Below are 27,781 nucleotides of genomic sequence, written 5' to 3' on the forward strand. Positions count from 1 at the left end.
TAATATTTCTATAAGAAATAATTTAGTGATATAATTACATTTCGTTATAACAATCTCACAGATCCTGAAGAAAGTTCACCATTACAATACTGGCCTGCAATATAGTCAGTTCTATAAATTAGTTCAATAAGCATAGCTTCCATCAAATACACAAAATACCTTAAGTTAGTTAAATAAACAAAACAACAATACAATTCAACCTCATCAGACAATCTAAATTACCAGACCAGACTGTAATGGATTCAAATAAAACATATTGCACATTTTATAAAGCACTTTTGTGTATTATTTTTATATGGTTGTGCTAATGCAAGAATTTCAGGGACTGAATTTTTGGCTCTCCCTTGACACCATTTGCGAGTATGGTCTTGAGGAAATGATGATAGTCCGTCGGAAGGGGGACGATAAATGGCTGACCCGTGTTAAGAGAGAGCCATATCTCTTCCACGTTAAAGACACCCTTGTAGATTTCGAAAAAGAGCAGGCTAATGCCACTACCAGGCAGCACTCGCACCTGCAAAGTGGAAAGGGATTAATATAAGTTGCAAAACTTGTTTCCCAATCCACTATAAATAAATATGTTTAAACTAATGCAAGATATTATTAATAATATTTTACAATATTTTATATTATAATAACTTAAAATAATAAGTTTAGAGAATCATCTCATTATTAATAATTAGTGTATTGAAAATTTAAAGCAAAACAAAAATACTCCAAAATTTTCCTATTAGTCGAGCTTAAAATTAAGCCTATAACATGAAGTTTAGTTTCCCCATTTTCCCAATCTTAATTCTCTCGTTTTAAGAAAATGAATGAATGAATATATACTTTAGCAAGTTCACTTCTTAATGCCATTAGAAAACAGTATTCTTTTCAAATTTATCACAACTTTAAAAAAATAACCCTAAAGTTTATATCAACTACAATCTCTTTTTAATTAATTTTTCTAGTTTTCTTATACGACTAGACTCCTGATCCGGAGCTGAAGTCACTGGTGTCTGATCATTAGCACTACCCAGTATAGATGATATAGGTATTCTTGCTCTGTAAATCTCTAATAAGTTACTCTGTTCACCTCGTCTTAAACCCTAAAATATAGATATTAAATTCAAAATAACAAATCTTCACTGCAGTTACTCTGGCTAAATCTTAATAATATATTGAAATTGCAAGTCTACACACTATAAGAAGATCACAAAGTAGAAGATGCATTGTAGTTATCTTTTGAAACATATTTTAGAAAAACTCATTAATGAACTTAATATATAAACATATGATTTATGTGAATGATAGATGTAGAAGTGCATGTATTAAACTTTTTAATTGTTGGCTTGCTGTCTGACATTTTCCAAACCTCTCTTTACTAATACATATTTTCATATATAATTGTTGCATAACAATTACCGGTATTATTAAAATTTGGAACATAGCAATAAACCTGATATAACTAATTTTCACATCACAAAGGAAGATAAGACAATTTCTAGTGGGTCTCATTGGGGTCTAAGCGTGACGCGGGATTGGCCATTTTTTGTAAGCGTGACACATGAAAGTCAAATTTTGTGAAGTGAAAACGGGAAATGAGGTCTTGCGGGACCCGGGAAATGACAAAAAATGAGAATTGCTTACGTATATATTGTAAGCGGGATACGGGAATCTGACAAAACAGTAAGCGGGATCCGGGATCGGAACCCCCTCAATGAGACCCCCTTTCTAGAGATGCTTATTATTGAATACAGTCTATAATTGTCTATTGTTGAATACAATATGTTCAACTTTAGGTGTCTTTTGAGTCATTGGGTTGCTGACTTTAAGATATAAACCCCTCATCTCCATATTTATGAACAAAATGATCATGATATTAGCGCTAGATAGTTTCCTTACACTAACATAAGACTCGAGAATATTTTGAGTATACACAATGACAACTCTAATTATGAAATAATTTTATTATTATATTTTTATTCTTCAACCAGTAACTGTGACATGTGGATAACACAAACAAAGATTTCTCAATAAATGTAATTTATTCATTGTGAGATGTACTACACTTGAAGATTAAGAAAATTGTTTTGCATAGACAAATATTTTACTGTAAAATCACAATAACTCTCACCTTCATTTCTAAAACTTTTTGGAATTCATTAATATCTGAATCACTTAATAATCTGATGTAATTATCTACAAAACCTTGTGGCTGTTCATGTGGTGACATCACAACCTATAATATATAATATCATATTATGTGGCTGTTCATGTGGTGACATCACAACCTATAATATATAATATCATATTATGTGGCTGTACATGTGGTGACATCACAACCTATAATATATAATATCATATTATGTGGCTGTACATCACAACCTATAATATATAATATCATATTATGTGGCTGTTCATGTGGTGACATCACAACCTATAATATATAATATCATATTATGTGGCTGTACATGTGGTGACATCACAACCTATAATATATAATATCATATTATGTGGCTGTACATCACAACCTATAATATATAATATCATATTATGTGGCTGTTCATGTGGTGACATCACAACCTATAATATATAATATCATATTATGGACATTGTAGCTGTTGTTACTTCACAATCTATCAATAACATACTGTGGAGTCATTTATTTTCTAGATATAAATTTTCATGGTTTGAGGAAATATCGTAGGTTTGTGGATATTTGACTTCATCCTTTTGTTAAAGTTTGCATACATGATTCATGTATATACAAGTCTATCGGAAATTTGTAATTCGTTGAAATTTGAATTCATGGTTCAACTTTACCGATGAAATCCATGAAAATTGGTATCCAACATTTAGCCTAACAAATTATAATGAATCAACAGAATTGTGACATTATAACATCATATTGAAAGGGACATGAAGATACCTATAAAACCATTTAACTTCATTTCATATATCAAGCTGTACCAATAATAACATTAACAGTACCAATTTCACTGCACCATACAGTACGAAGTATGGCTTTCTTTGTTATTTTTTAGTTGACACTTCTTTTGTTTGTTGGTCTCATTATAATATTGTACGGAATTAATTCTTAAATTCAGATTGTTAGTTTGTTGTATGGTTTAAAATTTTTGTAAATTTAGAAATTGTTGAGAGGTTTTCATTAGTGACAATATTTCATTTGGGTGAGTATGGCTTTATTTAGAAAAACTTTTCAAATATATTATACATATATCTATCTTTATCGCTATTTTGTGCATTTTTCCTTTGATCTTTGTTTGTGATAATTTTCATATCATGCTACTCGCTTGAGATGGAAAATTATCGCTAGAAACTAAGCATGCACATGGCGCTGCTAACGAAATTGACATGGAATTGACAACGTCGTCATAGGTAAAAAAGCGATAAAAAGATTATCATTGTTCTTCTCAACTCATTGCCTTTCTCGCTTTCGCCGTCCCGGCTCAAGCGAGAAACTAATCTCGTTGAGATGATCACTGATAATCTATAAATATACAGCATTTCATTTTACATGTATCACAATAATTTATCTCCAATTTTTGTCAGTTCTTCAAAAATGGCAATAATAAATGCATGCAATAATATCTGAATTTTCAGTATACTGAAAACATCTGCACATTCTTCTTTTGCAGAGATTGAATCAATAATTTGATCTTTGAGTACTCATTTATCTGAAGACTTCAATCTCAAATATCTACATTACTTACATAATTCATAAGAATGGATAATTTTGATTGGCACACAGCAATCATAAGGGATTCCAAAATAATTTTATGATATTTTGATTCTAAATATTATGTACATTCATGACTGTAGTAAACCCTCATAATAATTACATCAAAATTCATATGAAAACAACAAAAACTTTATCAAACTTGTAATTTCATGGTTATATAGCGTAAAAATGTAAGGGCTATTCCATTAAAATGTATGTTGGAGGGTAGGAAAGGAACTTTTATGATCAAATGTGGGTCATGGGTCTTTTTTCAGTATGCGTTTATTTATATCATTATGCAAAAATGTCTAAAAAATGGTTCATGGTTGTAGGGATATTTTAGAAGTCCCTGTCTACCCTCCCACATCATTTAAATGGATCAGCCCTAATTATAAGAATTGGAATAATTCTTTTTTTTGTATTTTTATAAGGTTGTAAAAGTGTTGTTTACATACACATTATAAAGTGCTTCGTTTCATAAAAGAAAATTGGAACCCATACTCAGAAATACATTGTACATGAACTTGAGATACCACCTACATAAATTTACCTTAAGAATCATCTCTGCTTTAGTCATACCTTTAACAACAATCTTAGTATAACTGAAAATATTGAATTCAATACATTTCATATCATCTCTTTTAATGAAAGCAAAATACCCATCAAAACTATTACATATAAATCAAAATATAAAATTTTAGATATGTCTTAAAACTAGAGGCTCTAAAGAGCCTGTGTCGCTCACCTTGGTCTATGTGCATATTAAACAAAAGACACTGATGATTCATCACAAAATTGTGTTTTGGTGATGGTGAGGTGTTTGTAGATCTTACTTTACTGATCATTCTTGCTGCTTGCAATTTTTTTTTATCTATAATCAACTTGGCCCAGTAGTTACAGAGGAAAGTATTTTGTAAAATTTACAAAAATTTACAAAATTTATGAAAATTGTTAAAAATTGTCTATAAAGGGCAATGACTCCTTAAGGGGTCAATTGGCCATTTTGGTCATGTTGACTTATTTGTAGGTCTCACTTTGCTGTACATTATTGCTGTTTACAGTTTATCTCTATCTATAATAATATTCAAGATAATAACCAAAAGCTGCAAAATCTGCAAAATTTTCTGAAAATTGCTAATTCAGTGAGAGCAACCCAAAAACGGGTTGCCTGATTGGTCTGAAAATTTCATGGCAGATACATCTTGAACTGAGAATCAATTTTACCCCATGTCAGATTTGCTCTTAATGCTTTGGTTTCAGAGATCTTCATTTTACTTTTATGTTCTATTTTTAGCCATGGTGGCCATCTTGTTTTAATGGCCCGGTCACCGGACACATTTTATAAAATACTTACCCCAATGATGATTGTGGTCAAGTTTAGTTAAATTAGGCCAAGAAGTTCAAGAGGAGAAGATTTTAGTAAAAGTTACCGATGGACAAAGACAACGGACACAAGAAGACATACAAGTGATGAGAAAATCTCACTAGGCCCTGTGGGCCAGGTGAGCTAATAATACTTATTTTAAAATTTTTAATGCTTTGTTTGCAAGTTGTGTTGTGACAGCACTAGTGTTATAATCACCAAACAAACTGAGACTCTCAAAGAATAAGTATGTGGCATAATACTTGAAACCTCAAATAATCATACCATACCTGAAAACTAAACCATAAAGATGTAGAGAGTTGTCTTATTGGCAATCATACCACATCTTCATTTTCATAGATATGCTGTTGTGCATTATGGTTTTACATATCTCATTTCAGGGCCTTTCAAAGCTGACTATGAGGTATGGGCTTTGATCATTGTGGAAGGATGTACGGTGACCAGAAGTTGTTAATTTCTACATCCTTTGGTCTCTTTTGGAGAGTTATCTCATTGGTAATCATACCACATCTTCTTTTTTATATTAAACAAATGGTTATTGATTACCAGAGTTGCTAAATGCACATTATCTTGTTTTGCCATGAGTAATCACGAAAATGTCTATTCTTTTTTTTTAAAACAATTTTTCTGTGTCTGATATTTTTAAATTTATGATTAAATATATTCAGTTCTATTATTAGTGTTGCATTCAATCTTTCAATTTGATAACTATGATATGATATTTTACCTTGCTGGAGCTTTTCTTATAACCTGTGAACCTAGTGATGGTAGATCTAATAAAACTGTTTTCAGTGAATGAGTATCTAATAATAACTGAAAATAGACAATATAACACCTACTGTAACCATGGTAACTAGTAAATGATAAAAAAAGAAATAAAATTTAAAATTACATCATTCTGTTAAGTTTAGACAAGGCTAATTGAAACGACTTTATCTATTTATTTCTTTATTGTGTGTACTTTTATCTCTGGAGAGTATATTTTATAACAAGAGGCTCTCAAGAGCCTGAATCGCTCACCTTAATTCTTTTGGTTAAATCTCTCATCAATGATTATTTTGGCTTTTCAATTTATTTAAATGTTTTTTGGATCGTCCTATTTTCTTCAAAAGCCAAAAAAAATAATCATTTTCTCCTATGTTCTATTTTAGCCATAGGAGCTATGTTTCTTGACATACAAGGAAATAAAATATAAAATTTATACTAGATACTCTGAAACTCATTTAGCCTAAGTTTGGCTGAAATTGATACAGCAGTTTCAAAGGAGAAGATTTTTTAAAGTAAGTCAACATGATGAACAAATTGTGAAAAAAGTCTTATAGGGCAATAACTCCTTAAGGGGTCAATTGACAATTTTGGTCAAATTGACTTAATTGAAGATCTTACTTTGCTGAACATTATTGCTGTTTACAGTTTATTTCTATCTATAATTATAGTCAAGATAATAAACAAAAACAGCAAAATTTCCTTAAAATTATCAATTCAGGGGCAGCAACCCAACAACAGGTTGTCTGATTCATCTGAAAATTTCAGGGCAGATAGATCTTGACCTGATAAACAATATTACCCAACGTCAGATTTGCTCTAAATGCTTTGGTTTTTGAGTTATAAGCCAAAAACTGCATTTGACCCCTATGTTCTATTTTTAGCAATGGCGACCATGTTTGTTGATAGATCATAACTTCGGATACAATTTACAAACTAGATACCCTAAGGAACATTCAGTTAAAGTTTGGAAGTATTTGGCCCAGTAGTTTCAGAGGAGAAGATTTTTGTAAAAGATTACTAAGATTTACGAAAAATGGTTAAAAATTGACTATAAAGGGCAATAACTCCTAAAGGGGTCAACTGACCATTTCCGTCATGTTGACTTATTTGTAAATCTTACTTTGCTGAACATTATTCCTGTTTACAGTTTATCTCTATCTATAATAATATTCAAGATAATAACCAAAAACAGCAAAATTTCCTTAAAATTACCAATTCAGGGGCAGCAACCCAACAACGGGTTGTCTGATTCATCTGAAAATTTCAGGGCAGATAGATCTTGACCTGATAAACAATATTACCCCCATGTCAGATTTGCTCTAAATGCTTTGGTTTTTGAGTTATAAGCCAAAAACTGCATTTGACCCCTATGTTCTATTTTTAGCAATGGCGACCATGTTTGTTGATAGATCAAAACTTCGGATACAATTTATAAATAAGATACCCTAAGGAACATTCAGTTAAAGTTTGAAAGTATTTGGCCCAGTAGTTTCAGAGGAGAAGATTCTTGAAATAGTTTACGACGACAGACGACGGACGACAGACGACGGACGACGACGGACGCCAAGTGATGGCATAAGCTCACTTGTCCCTTCGGGACAGGTGAGCTAAAAATGTTGGACCAAAGACAAACAAATGCATAAAAGAATAAAATTAACATAGGGAAAAAAGCTTTTTACATATCATATTGCCCATTGGTCAAAGTCTGTGTTATGCTATGGTCAAGACAGAAAAAACAAGAATGCATCAATAGTACAAGGATGCCCCACTCCCATTATCATTTTCTATGCTCAGTGGACTGTGTAATTGGGGTCAAAAACAAAACAAATTACCCATAAATGGGACATGAAAACACAAACAAAATATTATTGTATAACAAACCTGCTCAGCTGCCACTGTGTTGATAGATTTACATCGGAATAAGTTGTTAATAAATTTTGGAATGAATGTACTGAAAAAGAGAGAAAAAGAAGAAATTAACATAAGGTACTGTAATAATTATGTAGAACACACCTTAAACTCACAAAACAAGGTACACAATTTCAGGTTAACATTTTGACATTATTACCTGGTTTTAGATATACAAAGGTCAATTCTTTAACACTAATACAAATAAATGAAGAATGTGTACATGAGACACAGATGCCCAGTTGTAAATGTAGTAATTTAATTTTGGGAGTACAGAAGTACTGACAGATGAACAGACAGACACAGGTTAACCTTTATCCCCACTTTACCAAGCCATGCAAGCATAAAAAATAAATAAATACATTGTAAGAAAATACAATATTTATTTTTAAGCTTTCAAAAAGAAGGAACAAGACTCACAGAGCTTTCAACCAGATTTGACATGAGAACATTCCCCCCCCCCCCCCACACACACATTTTCCAACAATGTTCATATATCTATGGTGTTTGACTTACTTTACAAATTTTAGACAGAACTGAGTGAAGAATTTTCTAGATGAAGCTAAGTTATCTCTGATGATTGGTATATTCTGTTTGAGATGTGTAGTAACAGCAGACACATATCCACTCTGGTCCCCAACAGCTTCTACTGATGACCATGACATCTGAAAATAGAGAACCAGTACATCTAACAATTCTAAGATTATAATCCTTGGGAACCTAATGCTAATGGGTAAGGGTTCAATCCTTTGTTTTTGTTAGTATGTAGGTGATAATAAGGCCAAATAAAAAAGTATGAGTGGTTCCAATTACATGATCTGAAAAAAAGTTAGGGTAGGTAGGGATTTTTTTTTATTTTATGTTTTTTTTTACATTGAGTCTATGGGAGCAACATTCTGACTTTAACAGTGCTTAATGAAAAATGACAATAAAATCTTTAGGGTAGGCTATTTTTAAGCCGAAAAAGTAGGGACGGTAGGGTTACTGGAACCACACATATATTTTTATTTGGCCTAAGGGCTATTCCAGAAAAAAATGTAAGGGGGGGGGGGTTGGAAGGCACATTGTATTAATAATACATGGGTGATGGGTATCAGAGCAACTTTTCACACTATAATGCACTATCATTCTCAATTACAATTGTCTGGGTGGCGGGTGCTGACAAAAACTGCCTTCCAACCCCCCCCCCCCCCCTATACATTTTTTTCTGGAATAGAACTAAGGTAAAAGCAAGTTTTAGCATTTTGGTATACAAAAATAATGTGAAATGTTTTTTTTTTAGGTTTTAGGTGTTGCTTATGTTCAGTTTTAGCATTATGGTAAGCATTAGTTACAGTAATAGTAAAACCTTTTTCACAAGAAATCTGCTATCCTGTTGATATTGTAAGTTGTGAACAGGATAACCTATTAATCAAATGTCCATGACAAAATATATTCAAACACCTTCACTTTATTCATAGTTAACTCATTGGTTGAACCTTTCACATTATTAGCATTTTACCATGGTTTTTTGTGTGTCGTAAAATGGTAGTTATGTATATCAATATATGTGTTGTTGATGTTTTTTTTGTGTTATTGAATTGTTGTCTTATATATGTATACTATATCTTTTGTTAGAAACTGTTTACTGAACATTTACTTTCTCATAGGTTACACAATATTAGTAGTCATAGTTGTTTGAACTGTTTACTATGTATTTACCTTACTCATGGCTGTAAGAGCAGGCTCACAAGCTGTTTCTAAGTCCTGTACAAGTAACTGTATACAACTTGATATCACACTGAAATATTATAAACAATATTCTAAATACTTGTTAATACAAATTTTATTGATTTTATACCAATTAACTTGTTTATAATTTATTTCATGTATAAATAGAAGGGGGACTATTCTAACTTAATTTAATACAATAAAATGGACCTATAGAATAATTAGAACTAGAGCTAGAAATAGGAATAGAAGTAGAACTAGGAATAGGACTAAAACTAGGACTAGGACTAAAACTAGAACTAAAACTAAAACTAGAACTAGGACTAAGACTAGAATTAGAACTAGGACCACACCTAGAACTATAACTAGAACAAGAACTAGAATTAGAACTAAAATAAGAACTAGAACTTGATTTAGAATTAGAACTAGAGCTAGAACTAAAATTAGAACTAGATCTAGAACTAGAACTCGGACTAGAACAAGAACTAGAATGAGAAATAGAATTGGGACTAGAAATAGAACTGGGACTAGAAATAGAACTAGGACTAGAAATAGAACTGGGACTAGAACTAGAACTGGGACTAGAACTAGAATTAGAACTAGAACTAAGACTTGGATCTAAAACTAAGACTTGGAACTAAAACTAAAACTAGGACAAGGACTAGGACTAGAACTTGAACTAGGACTACCACTAGAACTAGAAACAAAACTTGGAACTAAAACTAAAACTAGGACTAGAACTAGGACAAGGACTAGAACTAGAACTAGGACTAGAAATAAGAACTAGGATTAGAACTAGAACTAAAACTAGGACTTAGACTAGAACTAGAACTAGGACTTCATCGAGGACTAGAATTAGAACTAGGACTAGAACTAAAATTAGAACTAGGACTAAAACTAGATTTAGAACTAAAACTAGTACAAGGACTAGATCTAGAACTAGCACTAGAACTAGAACTAGATATAAGAACTAGAATTAGATCTAGAACTAGGACTAGAACTAGGACTAGGACTAGAACTAGGACTAGAACTAGGACTAGAAATAAGAACTAGGATTAGAACTAGAACTAAAACTAGGACTTAGACTAGAACTAGAACTAGGACTTCATCGAGGACTATGACTAGAACTAGAACTAGGACTAGAGTTAGAACTAGGACTAGAACTAAAATTAGAACTAGGACTAAAACAAGGACTAGATCTAGAACTAGGACTAGAGCTAGAAATAGGAATAGAAGTAGAACTAGGAATAGGACTAAAACTAGGACTAAGACTAAAACTAGAACTAAAACTAAAACTAGAACTAGGACTAAGACTAGAATTAGAACTAGGACCACACCTAGAACTATAACTAGAACAAGAACTAGAATTAGAACTAAAATAAGAACTAGAACTTGATTTAGAATTAGAACTAGAGCTAGAACTAAAATTAGAACTAGATCTAGAACTAGAACTCAGACTAGAACAAGAACTAGAATGAGAAATAGAATTGGGACTAGAAATAGAACTGGGACTAGAAATAGAACTGGGACTAGAACTAGAATTAGAACTAGAACTAAGACTTGGATCTAAAACTAAGACTTGGAACTAAAACTAAAACTAGGACAAGGACTAGGACTAGAACTTGAACTAGGACTACCACTAGAACTAGAAACAAAACTTGGAACTAAAACTAAAACTAGGACTAGAACTAGGACAAGGACTAGAACTAGAACTAAGACTAGAAATAAGAACTAGGATTAGAACTAGAACTAAAACTAGGACTTAGACTAGAACTAGGACTTCATCGAGGACTAGAATTAGAACTAGGACTAGAACTAAAATTAGAACTAGGACTAAAACTAGATTTAGAACTAAAACTAGTACAAGGACTAGATCTAGAACTAGCACTAGAACTAGAACTAGATATAAGAACTAGAATTAGATCTAGAACTAGGACTAGAACTAGGACTAGGACTAGAACTAGGACTAGAAATAAGAACTAGGATTAGAACTAGAACTAAAACTAGGACTTAGACTAGAACTAGAACTAGGACTTCATCGAGGACTATGACTAGAACTAGAACTAGGACTAGAGTTAGAACTAGGACTAGAACTAAAATTAGAACTAGGACTAAAACAAGGACTAGATCTAGAACTAGGACTAGAACTAGCACTAGGACTAGAAATAAGAACTAGGATTAGATCTAGAACTGGGACTAGAATTAGCACTAGGACTAGAACTAGGACTAAAAATAAGAACTAGGATTAGATCTAAAACTAGGACTATAATTAGCACTAGGACTAGAAATAGGACTAGAAATAAGAACTAGGATTAGATCTAGAACTAGGACTAAAACTAGCACTAGGAATAGAACTAGGACTAGAAATAAGAACTAGGATTAGATCTAAAACTAGGACTATAACTAGGACAAGGATTAGAACCAAGACGAGAACTAGGACTATGACTAGAACTAATATTAGGACTAGAACTAGGACTTGGACTAGACCTAGAAACGAAACTTGGAACTAAAACTAAAACTAGGACTAGAACTAGGTTAACCGTTGACAACATTAATATATACTGTAATTGCAAAACACAACATAACATAAATTTAAACTTTCCTTCTGAAGGTTATATTATTACCTTTTCAATTCAAATGATAAAAGATAATATCTCTTTTTTTAAATAGTGTAACTGAGGAAGATATTTTTTATTATTATTAAGGCCACACCAATTTAATTTCTTGTTCTACAGATTTTCCCCCCCAAAAAATAGGGTGAGCGAGCAATTTGAAAATTTTGATACTACAAAATAAAATAAATTTACAAATTTTTGAGGCAAAGCTTGTAAAGTAAAGGCGAGCGATTTTTTGTTTGTTTAGTAAACATAAAATCATATGTTCTGACAAGGAATTAAATTGGTGTGGCCTTATATATAATAATTTAACATATCAATTTCAGAAATTCAAAATGGTGTCCAATTCCTCAGATATAACATATCATTTTTGGTTTTGACAGTAAACTTTAGCTAAATGGGTTCGTAAAAATTGTGCAAGAACATATAGGTCAATGCTAACATTTACATTTTTTAAAAGGCAGATGATGTGAGGAAAAAAACGTTTGTTTGTTTTAAATTCATTTACAGTGACATACTTATGGAATGTATCTTGTTCTGGATTCAGGTCAATCTGACTGGTTAGACCTGGATCTACTTTCTCTTTCAGTTTCTCCTCCAGCTGTTGCGTAGTTTCCATACAATATTCAGCTGTACATAAGATACTACAAATTCTACAATGTTCTTCCTCTGTAAACTTTGTTATCTCCCCTTCCTTGAGGATACTTTGTAATATACCAGAGGCTGAACTGGTCCCCTCTTTGCTTTGTCTGAATAAGATGAAAAAACATAATAACTTGAATATCAGTGAAACTCAATGTACCACCAATGCTTACAACAAAAATTAAAATCATTCTTTTCATGACAGAAATTAAACCTTCAATACTTTGACTAATGGAAATGCAAGATAAAACAAGAATGTGTCCATAGTCCACTCGCACTCATTTTTTATGTTCAGTGGACTGTGTACTTGGGGTTAAAACTGTTATTTGGCATCAAAATTAGAAAGATCATAGCATAGGGAACACATGCACTAAGTTTCAAGTTGATTGGACTAATTTATCAGTCCCTTAAATTTGATCTTGATTTTGCAATATAATTAAAAAGTATGACTCTATAATTAAGTCTATCAACATAAGACCTATTAAATAGTACACAACAATGCTGTCTGCTTATCTAACTTAAATATGATTTCTGTATTTTTTGGCTTTCAAGATATAAAAGAAGAAAAAAAAAAAACTCTGAGAAAATTCAAAACTGAAAGAGCATAATCATATGGTAAAATCAAAAGCTCAAATACATCAAAGGAATGGATCACAACTGTCATCTATGAGCACTTTTAATGTTGAAGAAAAGACAAATTATATATCTTACTTTGGTAAAGAATTAAGCAGAACTCTGTTAGAATATTCTTTGAGATATTTTTGGAATGTCCTTGTTAGGTCTATCATTGGTTGTCCATTACTCAGCTGTGAACACTGCACCATACATTTCTTATAAAATACAAACAAATCAGCACAGCTAGGTAATACATTACTACTATCTTCTGATTCCATGCGAGGTGTTCCGAACTGTCGGAGGTCTTCTAAGAATCTGTTTACTAACTCTGATAGATTCCTATAAATAATAAGAATATGACTTTAAATGAAGACAGATACATACATGTATATTGATACTGAATCATATTGTTTTATTGATATCAAATTATAGATAAAACTACTTTCAAAAATTGATGAGAAAAAGTATGAAATTTTGTACATATAACTTTGTGCTTAAAAGTACATCTACCTTTTATGTGATTTTTTTTTAATTTAACACTATGTTTGAAAATAAATATGTGAAGCTTGAAACAGGTTTGTCTTTACTAAGTATCACTTGATATTGCAATCATCCTTTATTATTATATTACCTATCTTGTGAATCAATATAGATGTCTAGATGTGTCTCAAAACATTGGGAAATAATACCACCAAAAGGAGAGGATGTATTCTTTTCACTATCCTGTAAAAAAAAAATTTAAATTAAAAAAAAAAAAAACCATTCAAGCATAGTAATGCTAAAAAGCGTCTTTATCTGTAAATTAATCATATACTTTCTCTTTAAACAAAATTGAAATGTTATTTCAAGGAAAACACACCGATACACAACATTTTTTAAAGCATTTCATGTACCCTTTTTATAAATTTTAAGATCTATTTATTTCACTGCATAATTCTTTACATCAATGTTAAGAAATAATAATTCTACAGTATTTTTTTAACCTTAACTAGAGGCTCTAAAGAGCCTGTGTCGCTCACCTTGGTCTTGTGCATATTAAACAATGGACACGGATAAATTCATGACAAAATTGTGTTTTGGTGATAGTGATGTGTTTGTAGATCTTATTTTACTAAACATTTTTGTTGCTACAATTATCTCTATCTATAATGAACTTGGCCCAGTAATTACAGTGGAAAATATTTTCTAAAAATTTACAAAAATTTATGAAAAATGTTAAAAATTAACTATAAAGGGCAATAACTCCTTAAGGGGTCAATTGACTATTTTGGTCATGTAAACTTATTTGTAGATCTTATTTTGCTGAACGTTATTGCTGTATACAGTTTATCTCTATCTATAATAATATTCAAGATAATAACAAAAAACAGCAAAATTTCCTTAAAATTACCAATTCAGGACAGTAACCTAACAACGGGTTGTCCGATCCATGTGAAAACATCAGGGCAGATAGATCTTGACCTGATAAACAATTAAACCCTGTCAGATTTTCTCTTAATGCTTCGTTTTTTGAGTTATAAGCCATTTTACCCCTATGTTCTATTATTAGCCGTGGCAGCCATTTTGGTTGATTGGCCAGGTCACGCCACACATTTTTTAAACAAGTTACCCCTATGATGATTGTGGCCAAGTTTAGTTTAATTTGGCCCAGTAGTTTCAGAGAAGAAGATTTTTGTAAAAGATTACTAAGATTTACGAAAAAATGGTAAAAAATTGACTATAAAGGGCAATAACTCCTTCAGGGGTCAACTGACCATTTTGGTCATGTTGACTTATTTGTAAATCTTACTTTGCTGAACATTATTGCTGTTTACAGTTTATCTCTATCTATAATAATATTCAAGATAATAACCAAAAACAGCAAAATTTCCTTAAAATTACCAATTCAGTGGGCAGCAACCCAACAACAGGTTGTCCGATTCATCTGAAAATTTCAGGACGGATAGATCTTGACCTGATAAACACTTTAACCGCATGTCAGATTTGCTCTAAATGCTTTGGTTTTTGAGTTATAAGCCAAAAACTGCATTTTACCCCTATGTTCTATTTTTAGCCATGGCGGCCATCTTGGTTAGTTGGCCGGGTCACGCCACACATTTTTTAAACTACATATCCCAAAGATGATTGTGGCCAATTTGGATTAATTTGGCCCAGTAGTTTCAGAGGAGAAGATTTTTGTAAAAGATTACTAAGATTTACGAAAAATGGTTAAAAATTGACTATAAAGGTCAATAACTCCTAAAGGGGTCAACTGACCATTTTGGTCATGTTGACTTATTTGTAAATCTTACTTTGCTGAACATTATTGCTGTTTACAGTTTATCTCTATCTATAATAATATTCAAGATAATTGCCAAAAACAGCAAAAATTCCCTAAAATTACCAGTTCAGGGGCAGCAACCCAATAACGGGTTGTTGGATTCATTTGAAGATTTGAGGGCAGATAGATCTTGACCTGTTAAACAATTTTACAACATGTCAGATTTGCTCTAAATGCTTTGGTTTTTGAGTTATAAGCCAAAAACTGCATTTTACCCCTATGTTCTATTTTTAGCCATGGCGGCCATCTTGGTTGGTTGGCCGGGTCACGCCACACATTTTTTAAACTAGATACCCCAATGATGATTGTGGCCAAGTTTGGTTTAATTTGGCCCAGTAGTTTCAGAGGAGAAGATTTTTGTAAAAGTTAACGACGACGGACGACGGACGCCAAGTGATGGCAAAAGCTCACTTTGCCCTTCGGGCCAGGTGAGCTAAAAATATGTACATTCTATCACATCTTATAAACAAAATGTTGAATCTGAGTTTTAAGTATTTTTTTAAATGTTTTGATGTGTTCATTTTTAACTCAATTAAAAATATATGAATGTCAAATAAAGTTATTTTTTGTGCACTTTTATAATTTTTAAAAACAAAGTTAATTCCATTCGACAACAATTCCTTAATAAACATATATTAAAATTGTATATTTCACCACATGTTGAAATATATAATAATATTTAGATAAAACAAACCTTATTGTCATCTGATTGTGTTTTCTCTTCGTTCTCCATATCACTTTCAAATGGATTAGAAGATTCTTCCTCAAATGGATTACTTGTTGTTGGAGCTACACTCACTGATTTCTTTCCCTGTTCATCAGAATTTACATTACTTAAATTTTGTGCATAGTCATTGTTGAATACATTGTCATGGAATAGATATCATTGAACAATTTTTTCTTACAATGAAAATTAACTGAACCCAGGAAAAAACACTATTCAATAATTTGATTTAAAATTCGAAATTAAATATGTTATATATGTATACTATAGAGGGGTTCACACTTCAAACTTATTTAATTCTACAATAGCGAGTGTGATATTTTGGTAATCCTGTTTTCCTGTCTATTGTCAAAGAGAATATCTTTTGCTATTTTATGTGGTTTGGTTGCTGTCTTAAAGACATATATATGTCCCTTAATTGTTGGGGTATATGCCGATGAGACAGTAAAGTATACCCTAAGTTGCTAGTAGATTTTGTCAAAAAATTAAATGAATAATCTGTACAATAAATATAAATAGCATTAAGTATGAAATCTATTCCAATGTGTAAATCAACATTATAAAATCATAATTCAAATATCAAATAATTCCTTAGTATTGATGCTGAACAATATTCAGGGTTCTCGCTAAGGATTTTTTAGGTATGATGAGTCCAACAGCAAGAAGAAAATATTTTATTGCAATATAAAGTAATACTTTAGTCTCCATTTCCAAACAGAGCAATGAAATCAAATCAAATTCAGATCACTTTTAAACTTTTGCTATAAAATGATGATATTTGTGTTTAACTGTGTTCAGTTTATACAAAATATTTCAATCTTAATGCATCTGTGGACTCACCAGTTTTGAAAATGGTGAGTCCAGACAGATTTTGATGAGTCCAGGACTAATGGACTCGCCTTAGTGAGAACCCTGCTGAATATGTGCCAAAATCTACAGACAAAACAAAGGGAGGAATAGATAGATAAATGGCAAGACCAGGTAATTGCAGTTTAACTACCATAATATGTGGGTGTATAATATTCAAACCTATACATGTACAGTTCAAACTATTGACAATAGTAACAGTAAATATATACCTGAAACTCTTGCAATGTAACACCAGTAAACCTTTTGGCCAGTAAGGTCTCAAAGTTAGTTGTCCTTTGTATAGCAAACAATAACAGCTTAACATCTATCTCAACCTTCCTCTTTGTCATAATCTTTGAAAGCTCTTTCCTGGAAATACAAATAATGATGGTTTCTGAACCGGTTTAAATTTCAAGCTGCAACTTATATGTCATGCTTGATAAAGCCCAACAGCAGAAAATGCAAGAGATGCAAATAGGTCTGATATCAGAACAGCAAGTATAAAAATCAATGTAGATTTTTTTTTATCTCTTGCTTTAAATGTGCTCAATAACTCTTACCAGCATTCAATTTCCTTGTACATTTTGTATTAAGCTTTTAAACAAAAATTAACTTATTAGTCTGAGATCACTCTTTTTTTTTACATTTTTTGTGAGACCTCTTTTAAGGAAAATTCTACTGGCCTGACAAAAAAAGATTATGGTTACTAGTGATGACTGGAATATTTGTATATTTTTTCAATGCAATTGCATCACGTGTAGCACTTGTATAAAACTTTACCTGGTTAAATCACAAAATTCCACACATATTCTTTCACTAACTTCCCAGTCTGATGGAAACAAGTGACCAAACTTTTCTTCAAAGTCCACTAATGTTCTCTTTATCCATGCATATCTTCTGTCTATCTTGTCTAACCAGGCCACCTAAAATAACAATAAAACTAGTTAACATCTTTAATCAATTTAGCTACTATTGTATAATATAAAATTTCTCAATGTTTTCGTTGAATACTTCCATGACTCTTTAAGGATATAAATGAAATACATATTATTATGCTTTGGATTGTTACTATAGTAACTCATTTAGAGAAGAAATCTGTTATATCCATGTTTTTCTATAAGAAACTTATTTTTAAGTACATTGGTTTTTTTTGTATTTGATTATCTTTTGTGTTTACAACAGATCTTTCTATTTTCCGTTAAGTTCACTTAAATGACTTGTGTAAACTTAATTAGTTTGATTGATTGATTGTTGGTTGCTTTACGCCGCATTAGCACAAAAAGGCTATTAACTTAATTAGTGAAACGGCAACTATAATGCAGTTGAAGCATCATTCAACTTTGCTTCTAATGTTTCATTGGTTTCAGAAGCGAAAATTTTGAAAAACATTTAATTTGTTTGATGCCAATTGATGGAAGAGCAGTCTAGTTCAAAATACTTACATCTTGATTTTCTCCAAATAGTACCAGGTATTCTGACAGCTGAAGTTTGACAAACCAGTTCAGGAGATCTTTCTTTACTCTTGGGTCTAATACACTAACTACAAGGCAGGCTTCCTTTAACTGTCTCTGATTTCCTGGACCATACTGCAATAAATGTACTGGGTAAGAACAAAAAAAGAGATGAAGTCACTAACATTTAGGTCTGATTACCTGTTATTTGTTTAATGTTCTCTAACTAAGGGTTTAGAAATTGTAATTTTAAAGTTTGAAATTACATGTACATATCATTAGGTAACAGTTCATAATCTGACAACTACATGTAGGTCCAAAATGTGTTTCATCTTCATACATCAATATTGTTTGTACAAAAACACTGGAAAATTAAAAAAATATTTGGTAGCCATTAAATTGTTGAAAATTTTAAACATATTGAAATATATCAAGACTATAATTTTATGAAAAATCAGTAGGTATATTTCGCATTATTATCTTTTTCAAGATCTAAGTTCTTTTTTCATTGCACTTTTTCTTGTTGTTTGGTTAATTGGTTTAAAATCTTATCCATTCTTAAAACAGTGTATTTCTTAAAATATTTTAATTAATAATTAATTTGAAAACATCTTTAATTCTAAATAAAATATACCTTAGCTCCCGCTCCCTGAAATGCCTCTTCAAAATCAGCTTGTATTTGTGTTCCTAGTTCACCTTGTATCTGTTTTACTCTGTCAATAAAAATCAGGATTTAGTGTAATTATGGATAAAACTTATAGGGTATACACCCAACCCCAACAATATAAATATCTTTCAATTTAGACATGGATCTATACACTAAATCAAGCTCTACATAGTGTATTTATATAAACTAACTTATTTTTTCATACCCCTCTGACTATATTACTTAAAACTACATGTACATTGATAAAAAGGCAAAAGCGAAGACTTAAGGTATTTCAGTTATTCTATTTAAAATTATCATTAAAAATCTATATTTCTTACTTATGATGGACTTATATTAGTGAATTATCTATCAAATTAAATTCATTGGATTGTAACACATCTTTCGTTTCTTAGGAAACAAATATGTGCATGAGATGCACAAATGGAGGAATCAATTGAGATCAGTCAGGCCAACACTATAACCAGATGCTCCGCAGGGCGTAGCTTTATACGACCGCAGAGGTTGAACCCTGAACGGTTGGGGCAAGTATGGACACAACATTCAAGCTGGATTCAGCTCTAAATTTGGATTGTGATTAAATAGTTGACACAGCATAGGTTTCTGACACAGAATGAATGTGTTCTAATGAACTTAAAATTTTTGTTTTCTCTTAGAGCAATTCACTATGCTGTTGAATATTAATCCTCTCAAAAAAATGTTTGAAGAAATTTTCTTTTTTATTTATGAAATTTCAAATGAGAAAAATTGAACCCAATTTTTTTAATCACATCCCCCTTTCCCTTATTCCAAAACTGATCTCAATTAAAATTTCTAATGGAGTTTGCAACAATAACTACTCATTTAAATACATCATAAAATATTAAGATGTAAAAAAACTGCTTGTTATCACTGAATGGTAAAGATTATTTTAATTTATCAGTTGGTAGTAAAAAGTGAATATACATTGTATATTGTATATAACAAAGATTTAAGTTGATTCTGGACAAAGAAAGATAACTCCAATTAAAAAAAATCTTGCTATTGCACAATATTTTGCAATTAGATATTTCTTGCTTACTATTCTGGACAAAGAAAGATAACTCTAATTAAAAAAAAAATTTGCTATTTCACAATATTGTGCAATTAGATATTTCTTGCCATTGCGCAATACTGTGCAATTGAAAAGACTTGCTATTGCACAATACTTAATATAATAATTTTAGATCCTGATTTGGACCAACTTGAAAACTGGGCCCATAATAAAAAATCTAAGTACATTTTTGGATTCAGCATATCAAAGAACCCCAATTATTCAATTTTGATGAAATCAAACAAAGTTTAATTTTGGACCCTTTGGGCCCCTTATTCTGTTGGGACCAAAACTCCCAAAATCAATACCAACCTTCCTTTTATGGTCATAAACCTTGTGTTTAAATTTCATAGATTTCTATTTACTTATACTAACGTTATGGTGCGAAAACCAAGAAAAATGCTTATTTGGGTCCCTTTTTGGCCCCTAATTCCTAAACTGTTGGGACCTAAACTCCCAAAATCAATACCAACCTTCCTTTTGTAGTCATTAACATTGTATTTAAATTTCATTGATTTCTATTTACTTAAACTAAAGTTATTGTGCGAAAACCAAGAATAATGCTTATTTGGGCCCTTTTTTGGCCCCTAATTCCTAAACTGTTGAAACCAAAACTCCCAAAATCAATCTCAACCGTTCTTTTGTGGTCATAAACCTTGTGTCAAAATTTCATAGATTTCTATTAACTTAAACTAAAGTTATAGTGCGAAAACCAAGAAAATGCTTATTTGGGCCCATTTTGGCCCCTAATTCCTAAAATGTTGGGACCAAAACTCCCAAAATCAATACCAACCTTCCTTTTGTGGTCATAAACCTTGTGTTAAAATTTCATAGATTTCCATTCACTTTTACTAAAGATAGAGTGCGAAAACTAAAAGTATTCGGACGACGACGACGACGACGACGCAGACGACGACGCCAACGTGATAGCAATATACGACGAAAAAATTTTCAAATTTTGCGGTCGTATAAAAACTACCAAATTTTGCTGCATCCAGAAGAGAAGAGACTATTTTTCTTCTAACTGACTGTTACCTTGCGAGCTAGAATGTTAACCTGTTGGTCCAGTACATATATACATTCAAATTGTATATCTATAATTCTATATGTTCTCATCATTTACCACTAGTTTAAGAATGATGATGCAACTATAAATCCATCCAACTTTAATTACATTGTAAAATATATCTTAAAAGCTAAATATCTTTAGTGTTAAATTACTTGTCATACAATTTTCAGACATGATTCTGGCATAAAAAAAACAAACTGAAAATTTTGAATTTGAAACTGTGACTCACGAAGTGAGTCAATGCACCTCGTGAAGCAAGGTGCACTTACGGCGAGGGGTCTGGGGTAAAATGGTGCAAAATCCTGGATTCTGGCCTCTCCTGGCACTAAATTTGAAAGCTGGAAAACATCATTTTACAGTGCATTTTTGAAATAAATTTTCTAAGTTATGCAAAAAATTTCAAAGAAAAGTAGAAAATAATATAATATATGAATATTTAACATAAGCCATGAAGAACCTGAATCATCCTGTTTTCTATATATTTGTTCTGGTTTAGGTTAAAACTCTTATTTAAAAAATAATAATGAATGGATGGTTACTTACAAAATATCAACATCCATAGTCTCACATACAATGTAGGCAGTAGCCACATTTAATATTTTATACAACACTAGGCAATCCATCAAAGACAAGGCAAAACTTCTTTAAAATAGTATGTACAATCTCCATTTTATATAAAAACAGTGTTAACATCATATACATATATATTTTTATGGAATAGCACTAATATCTTTAGGGATGAATTACCTGTCTGACAGTTGTTTGATCTGAGGAATAGACATGTATCTGTCAAAATGTTCCTGTACGTTGAGAACACCTTGTAACAGATTAGCTACTTCTCCATATTGTCTTCTCTTGGTTAGTAATCTGTAATTAATGTACATATATCTTGAATATAACTGAAACACGTTTTAAGGCATAACTTCATAAGGTGGTAATCAAACACCACTTGATAAATAGAAAGACTTTTTGAGAAAAATCATCCACCTTTACAAACTCTTAGTACATCAAACATTAAGAATGACTGTTGTGCTTTTTTTGGCCTCAATATGAAAATGCCCCAAAATACTTCACACCAAAATTTATGATAAAAATGAACTTGTCCTTTATAAATAATCAGTGATTCTTTAATGGGGATTTCCTGTTTGTTGCCTCCTGTGGATATAAGAATTTGTGCAGTAATGTCTCAGATTTTAATAAGCCAACTTTGCCAAAATTTATTGTCACAGTTGTATTACTTTTTTGATGTTGTTGTTTGCACAAATCTGTTGGTTTACAACAAAGCAATGTTGAGGATATAGATAATAAAAAATTTAGAATGAAATAAATGTCTAAATATTAAAATAGTAGAACACTATTTCTATTACAAATTAAGAAGAGTGATACTTACGTCAGAGAATCAACCCCTCCTACTAACATATGTAAATGATTTAGTGTTGTTATTGATGATGTCAAATTTTTCTTTGCATGGTCAAGTTGTTTGATATCTCTTGTAATTTCTTTAACCTAAAACAAAAACACAAAATAATAAACTGGTATAAAAAAACAAATGAAAAAAGTTAAAATGTATAAACAGAATTAACATGATTAATAATGAATCCAACACAGTTCTTTTCCAAATTTACTAAACACATTTCCTTGAAAGGACACTAATTTGTCTTATATAAAGTTGAATCTTTAACATATGGAAGCATGAAGTAAAAATTTTGAACTTAATATATATATAGGACGAGTTCTGTTCCACTTACTTGAGAGTATCATTTCATTATTTACATAAGCAACCCAAACTATGGGAATATTTGGAGTATTCTGGGAATATGAAACACGTTAATAATTAATAAAGTAGCAGAAAATTAATTAAGTAAAAAATGCAGGTTTCATTTATGGTTTTATTTTCCTTTACTTTATTTATTGTTATAGATATAAGAAGATGTTATGTATAGTTAAGAATTAAAGTTTTGAAATATAAAATTGAAAATATTTGTGAAAGTCTAGTTATAAGTTTGTGAGATCAAATCATTGTAATAAATCCTCCTCACCATTTCTTCTGATTTTTCAGCTTTATCTTTGATGTCTTTTATCTTGGCAAACAATTCCTGTATTGCTTTCTGTGCCTCTTCCAATGACTGCCTCCCACTTTCTCCAACATTGGTCTGACCTCTTACAACTAAACGGATATCATCATCAAGGCTCCTAAAACATGGTAGAAGAAATTATTTGTTTTGCGAATAACTGAAACACATTTAACAAGAATGTGTCCAAAGTACATGGATGCCCCAGTCGCACTGTCATTTTCCATCTTCAATGGACCGTGAAATTGGGTAAAAAATCTAATTTGGCATTAAAATTAGAAAGATCATACCAAGGGGAACATGTGTACTAAGTTTCAAGTTGATTGGTATTCAACTTCATCAAAGACTACCTTGACCAAAAACTTTAACCAGAAACTCCCACTTTCATTTTCTATGTTCAGTGGACTGTGAAATTGGGGTCAAAAGTCAAAATTGGCTTTAAAATTAGAAAGATCATATCATAAGCAACAAGTGTACTAAGTTTCAAGTTGATTGGACTTCAGCTTCATCAAAAACTACCTTTTACCAAAAACTTCAACCTGAAGCGGGACAGACTGACAAACGGACGCACAGACCAGAAAACACGATGCCCCTCTACTATCGTAGGTGGGGCATAAAAATGATTTTTTTTTTAACATGGTACTGAGTCTACTGACAGTCAAAATAAATACATGAAGACAAGAAAAAGCCTTGTTTACAAATTTTATTGACCATATAATGTTATAAATTTTTACATATACAAACCTTAACTTTGAAAACTAGAGGCTCTTAAGAGCTTGTGTCGCTCACCTTGGTCTATGTGCATATTAAACAAAGGACACAGATGGATTCATGACAAAATTGTGTTTTGGTGATGGTGATGTGTTTGTAGATCTTACTTTACTGAAAATTCTTGCTTCTTACAATTATCTCAATTTATAATGAACTTGGCCCATTAGTTACAGAGGAAAATATTTTGTTAAAATTTACAAAAATTTTCAAAATTTACAAAATTATTAAAAATTGACTATAAAGAGCAATAACTCCTTAAGGGGTCAACTGACCTTTTTGGTCATGTTGACTTGTTTGTGGATTTTACTTTGCTGAACATTATTGCTGTTTACAGTTTATCTATATCTATAAAAATATTCAAGATAATAACCAAAAACAGCAAAATTTCCTTAAAAATTTCCAATTCATTGTGGACAAGTTTGGTTAAATTTGTTTTAGTAGTTTCAGAGGAGAAGATTTTTGTACAAGATAACAAAAATTGACAAAATTTGACTATAAAGGGCAATAACTCCTCAAGGGGTCCATGCTGACTTTTTTGTAGATTTTACTTTGCTGAACATTATTGCTGTTTACAGTTTATCTCTATCTATAATAGTATTCAGGATAATAACCAGAAATGGCAAAATTTCCTTAAAATTACCAATTCTGGGGCAGCAACCCAACAAAGGGTTGTCTGATCCATCTGAAAATTTCAGGGCAGACAGATCTTGGCCTGATAAACAATTTCATCCTATGTCAGATTTGCTCTTAATGCTTTGGTTTCAGAGATACAAGCCAAAATCTAAATTTTACCCCTATGTTCTATTTTAAGCCATGGCAGCCATCTTGGTTGGTTGGCCTGGTCACCGGACAAATTTTTTAAACTAGATACGCCACTGATGATTGTGGCCAAGTTTGGTTAAATTTGTCTCAGTAGTTTCAGAGGAGAAGATTTTTGAAAAAGTTAACAACGACGACGACAGAGGACAGACGTCGGACGCCAAGTGATGAGAAAAGCTCACTTGGTCCTATGTTTTCTGTTTTTGTACAGTAATGAAAGTGTATTGTATTGTATAGAATAGAATATTTTTTAGAATAAAAAAAAATAAATATTATTATTCTATTGTACATATTATACCTGATTTTATATCTGATCTTGCCAACAACATCATCAATATTAGCCAGGGACTGCTCAGTTGGAAACAGTGTGTTGATATAGTCTATTGGATTAAAATCTGCCCTGTCTAATGGATCATCACTTGGCAGTACCTACAAAACAATATATGCTGACATATTTACAAAATGTAAATGACTAATTACCAGTATTGTTATTGTTCACATCAACCAAAAACTATTAACGAGTCAGTTTGAGTACTTTTTTTATGATTCAAGCAATTACTAGAACCACGACTTTAGAAAATACTGTTTTCCAGATTTTATAGTCATCTCCTGTCCTTATACTGATCCAGTTTTTACTTCATACGAAAACATAATATGGCGTTTTTTGACATAAGAAAATTGCAATACAATTGGAAACAGTAAATTTTTTTAGAAAGTCAAGATTGCTTGACAAAAAAATCTAAATACCTAAAAACATTCGACAGAACATGCTTTTAAAATTTGAGTACACACGTGAATAAAAACTCGACAGTGAAAGCCATAAGCTTTGAAAACACATCACACAAGGAAATGACCCGACGATTTTGGACTAGGAATAACCCACTTTTCCTGACTTGTGTCCAACATGTTTATTGTTGATCAATGGGAATAGGCCCTAGGGAAGATCATATATATTTTTTAATTCCAATCAACCCATGGGGCTTTTTAAATTGTGACTGGTTTCACTATCAAATCAGTTTTTGTCTACTTAAAACCAGGGCTCACACTACTTCAGAATTATAGGGAGAAGTGACTTCTCTTTTTGAAACTGATAGGGAGAAGTGGTGAGATTTGAAAGAGAAGTGCTCATTCGCGCGGTGCGATACAATGTTTGGATTTTACAATAGTATAAAGGGCCATATGTAAATAATGTTCTTTTCATACTGTTCAATTCATATATCTGAGTAAAAAAATTAAAATTAAAGTAACATTTGAAATTAAAAGTTGTTTAAGCTTGTGAGATACTACCAACTAAATATCTAGCACTAAAAAAATAAAAAATATTTTAAAAAATATAAAGAAATTATAATATATCAATTTAATTAAAAATTATCTTGTGTATGACATTCAGTGTTTCTCATAAAAAAAATATAAAAGTTATTAAGCTGGGCCATAATATATTGATATTAGTATAATAGTCTCAGAGTTAAGCAACTTTAATCAATAGTTTGAAACAATCCATAAAAAATATAAGGAATTATATACACCAATCAATTAGATGTAACCAAAAGTCTCTTAATGCGTGTGGAATGTGTAATTTTTCCCTTTGGGATCAATATTCTTCTGTCAGCTGTTCCATCCGTGTGTCCGTAGTAATTATTGTAAAAGTACGGATTTCGGTCATAGCTGGTCCGGTTCAGATCCGGAGATAAGAAATCGGTCAATGGCGGACGAATGCAAGAAAATTTACAAAAATAAACGATGTTTGACAAGTTATTTGGAAAGGAACATGACGTTTTTAATGCAATAAATGGATTAAAATTTACTGGAGGCAACTTTTATCACGTTAAAATGAAGTAACAAACTTATTTTGCCGCCGAAATTGAGGTTGATGTACGTTTTCGAGTAACAAGCACCGGTACTTGCGGAAATCAGAGACATACATGTCTCTGCGGAAATGCACGAAGTGATAAAAAGTTGTATTTTTATCAAATAACCTGCTACACACTGCGAAGACAATGCTTCAACCTCTTTTCAAAAGATAATGAATCGTTTATGTCTGAATTTCTTTAATTATCAATAAAAAATTTATGTTTCATCAACTTGGTAAAAATTGAAAATGTCCGATGACGGAAGCGACTGAAAGCGACTGTCGTCAAGAACAGGGCGACTTGTTTTCGCTTTTGGGGGTCGGGGAAAGCGAAGTGACGGTCGGGAAGGCGACTTCTTCGCCCAAGTCGCCTGGTAGCGTGAGCCCTGCTTAAAACTGAATAGTAATTTTACATTATATGATATATCTGACAGTTGTTACTGTGAGTGTGAGGTCAAAAGATGGTTCAGCAAAATGAAACAGGATCGAATTCTGTTACGTTGCTATCAGACCTGATCTATTGCTTCCTGGATTTCTGGTGAAAAAGTTTGAGGAATGGATGCATTCAGTAAATCTTCATATATAAAGTCTTCATCATCAGCTACAGCAGCCATCCCAAGTGGTTGTGATTTGTCAACAAACTTAAGGGAAGCAACTGCGATTCTACTTCCGTTAAAATGTATGAATATAGACAATCTAATCTTGATAGAATTAAGCATGGAATTTAATTATTTTTTATGTTTCTATGC

The 27,781-nt window shown here is 31.6% G+C and overlaps 1 protein-coding gene across 1 annotated transcript; it reads right to left on the reverse strand.

The window, feature by feature from the left end:
• LOC143075754 (vacuolar protein sorting-associated protein 53 homolog) lies at nucleotides 1–27,698 on the reverse strand. Its single transcript, XM_076251318.1, has 20 exons — nucleotides 27,545–27,698; nucleotides 25,482–25,612; nucleotides 23,561–23,714; nucleotides 22,912–23,027; nucleotides 22,269–22,388; nucleotides 19,348–19,426; nucleotides 18,705–18,848; nucleotides 18,043–18,185; nucleotides 17,493–17,631; nucleotides 16,384–16,500; nucleotides 14,001–14,092; nucleotides 13,466–13,708; nucleotides 12,631–12,861; nucleotides 9,489–9,567; nucleotides 8,304–8,452; nucleotides 7,761–7,830; nucleotides 5,839–5,924; nucleotides 4,278–4,329; nucleotides 2,120–2,224; nucleotides 1–1,091 (listed from the first exon to the last, which is right to left on the reverse strand). The coding sequence occupies exons 1-20, from the start codon at nucleotides 27,644–27,646 to the stop codon at nucleotides 924–926; spliced, it is 2,520 nt and encodes an 839-aa protein (XP_076107433.1). The 5' UTR covers nucleotides 27,647–27,698; the 3' UTR covers nucleotides 1–923.
• Nucleotides 27,699–27,781: the final 83 nt, after the last annotated feature.

Source organism: Mytilus galloprovincialis, chromosome 5 (assembly GCF_965363235.1).
Source record: "Mytilus galloprovincialis chromosome 5, xbMytGall1.hap1.1, whole genome shotgun sequence".
Lineage (NCBI taxonomy): Eukaryota > Metazoa > Mollusca > Bivalvia > Mytilida > Mytilidae > Mytilus > Mytilus galloprovincialis.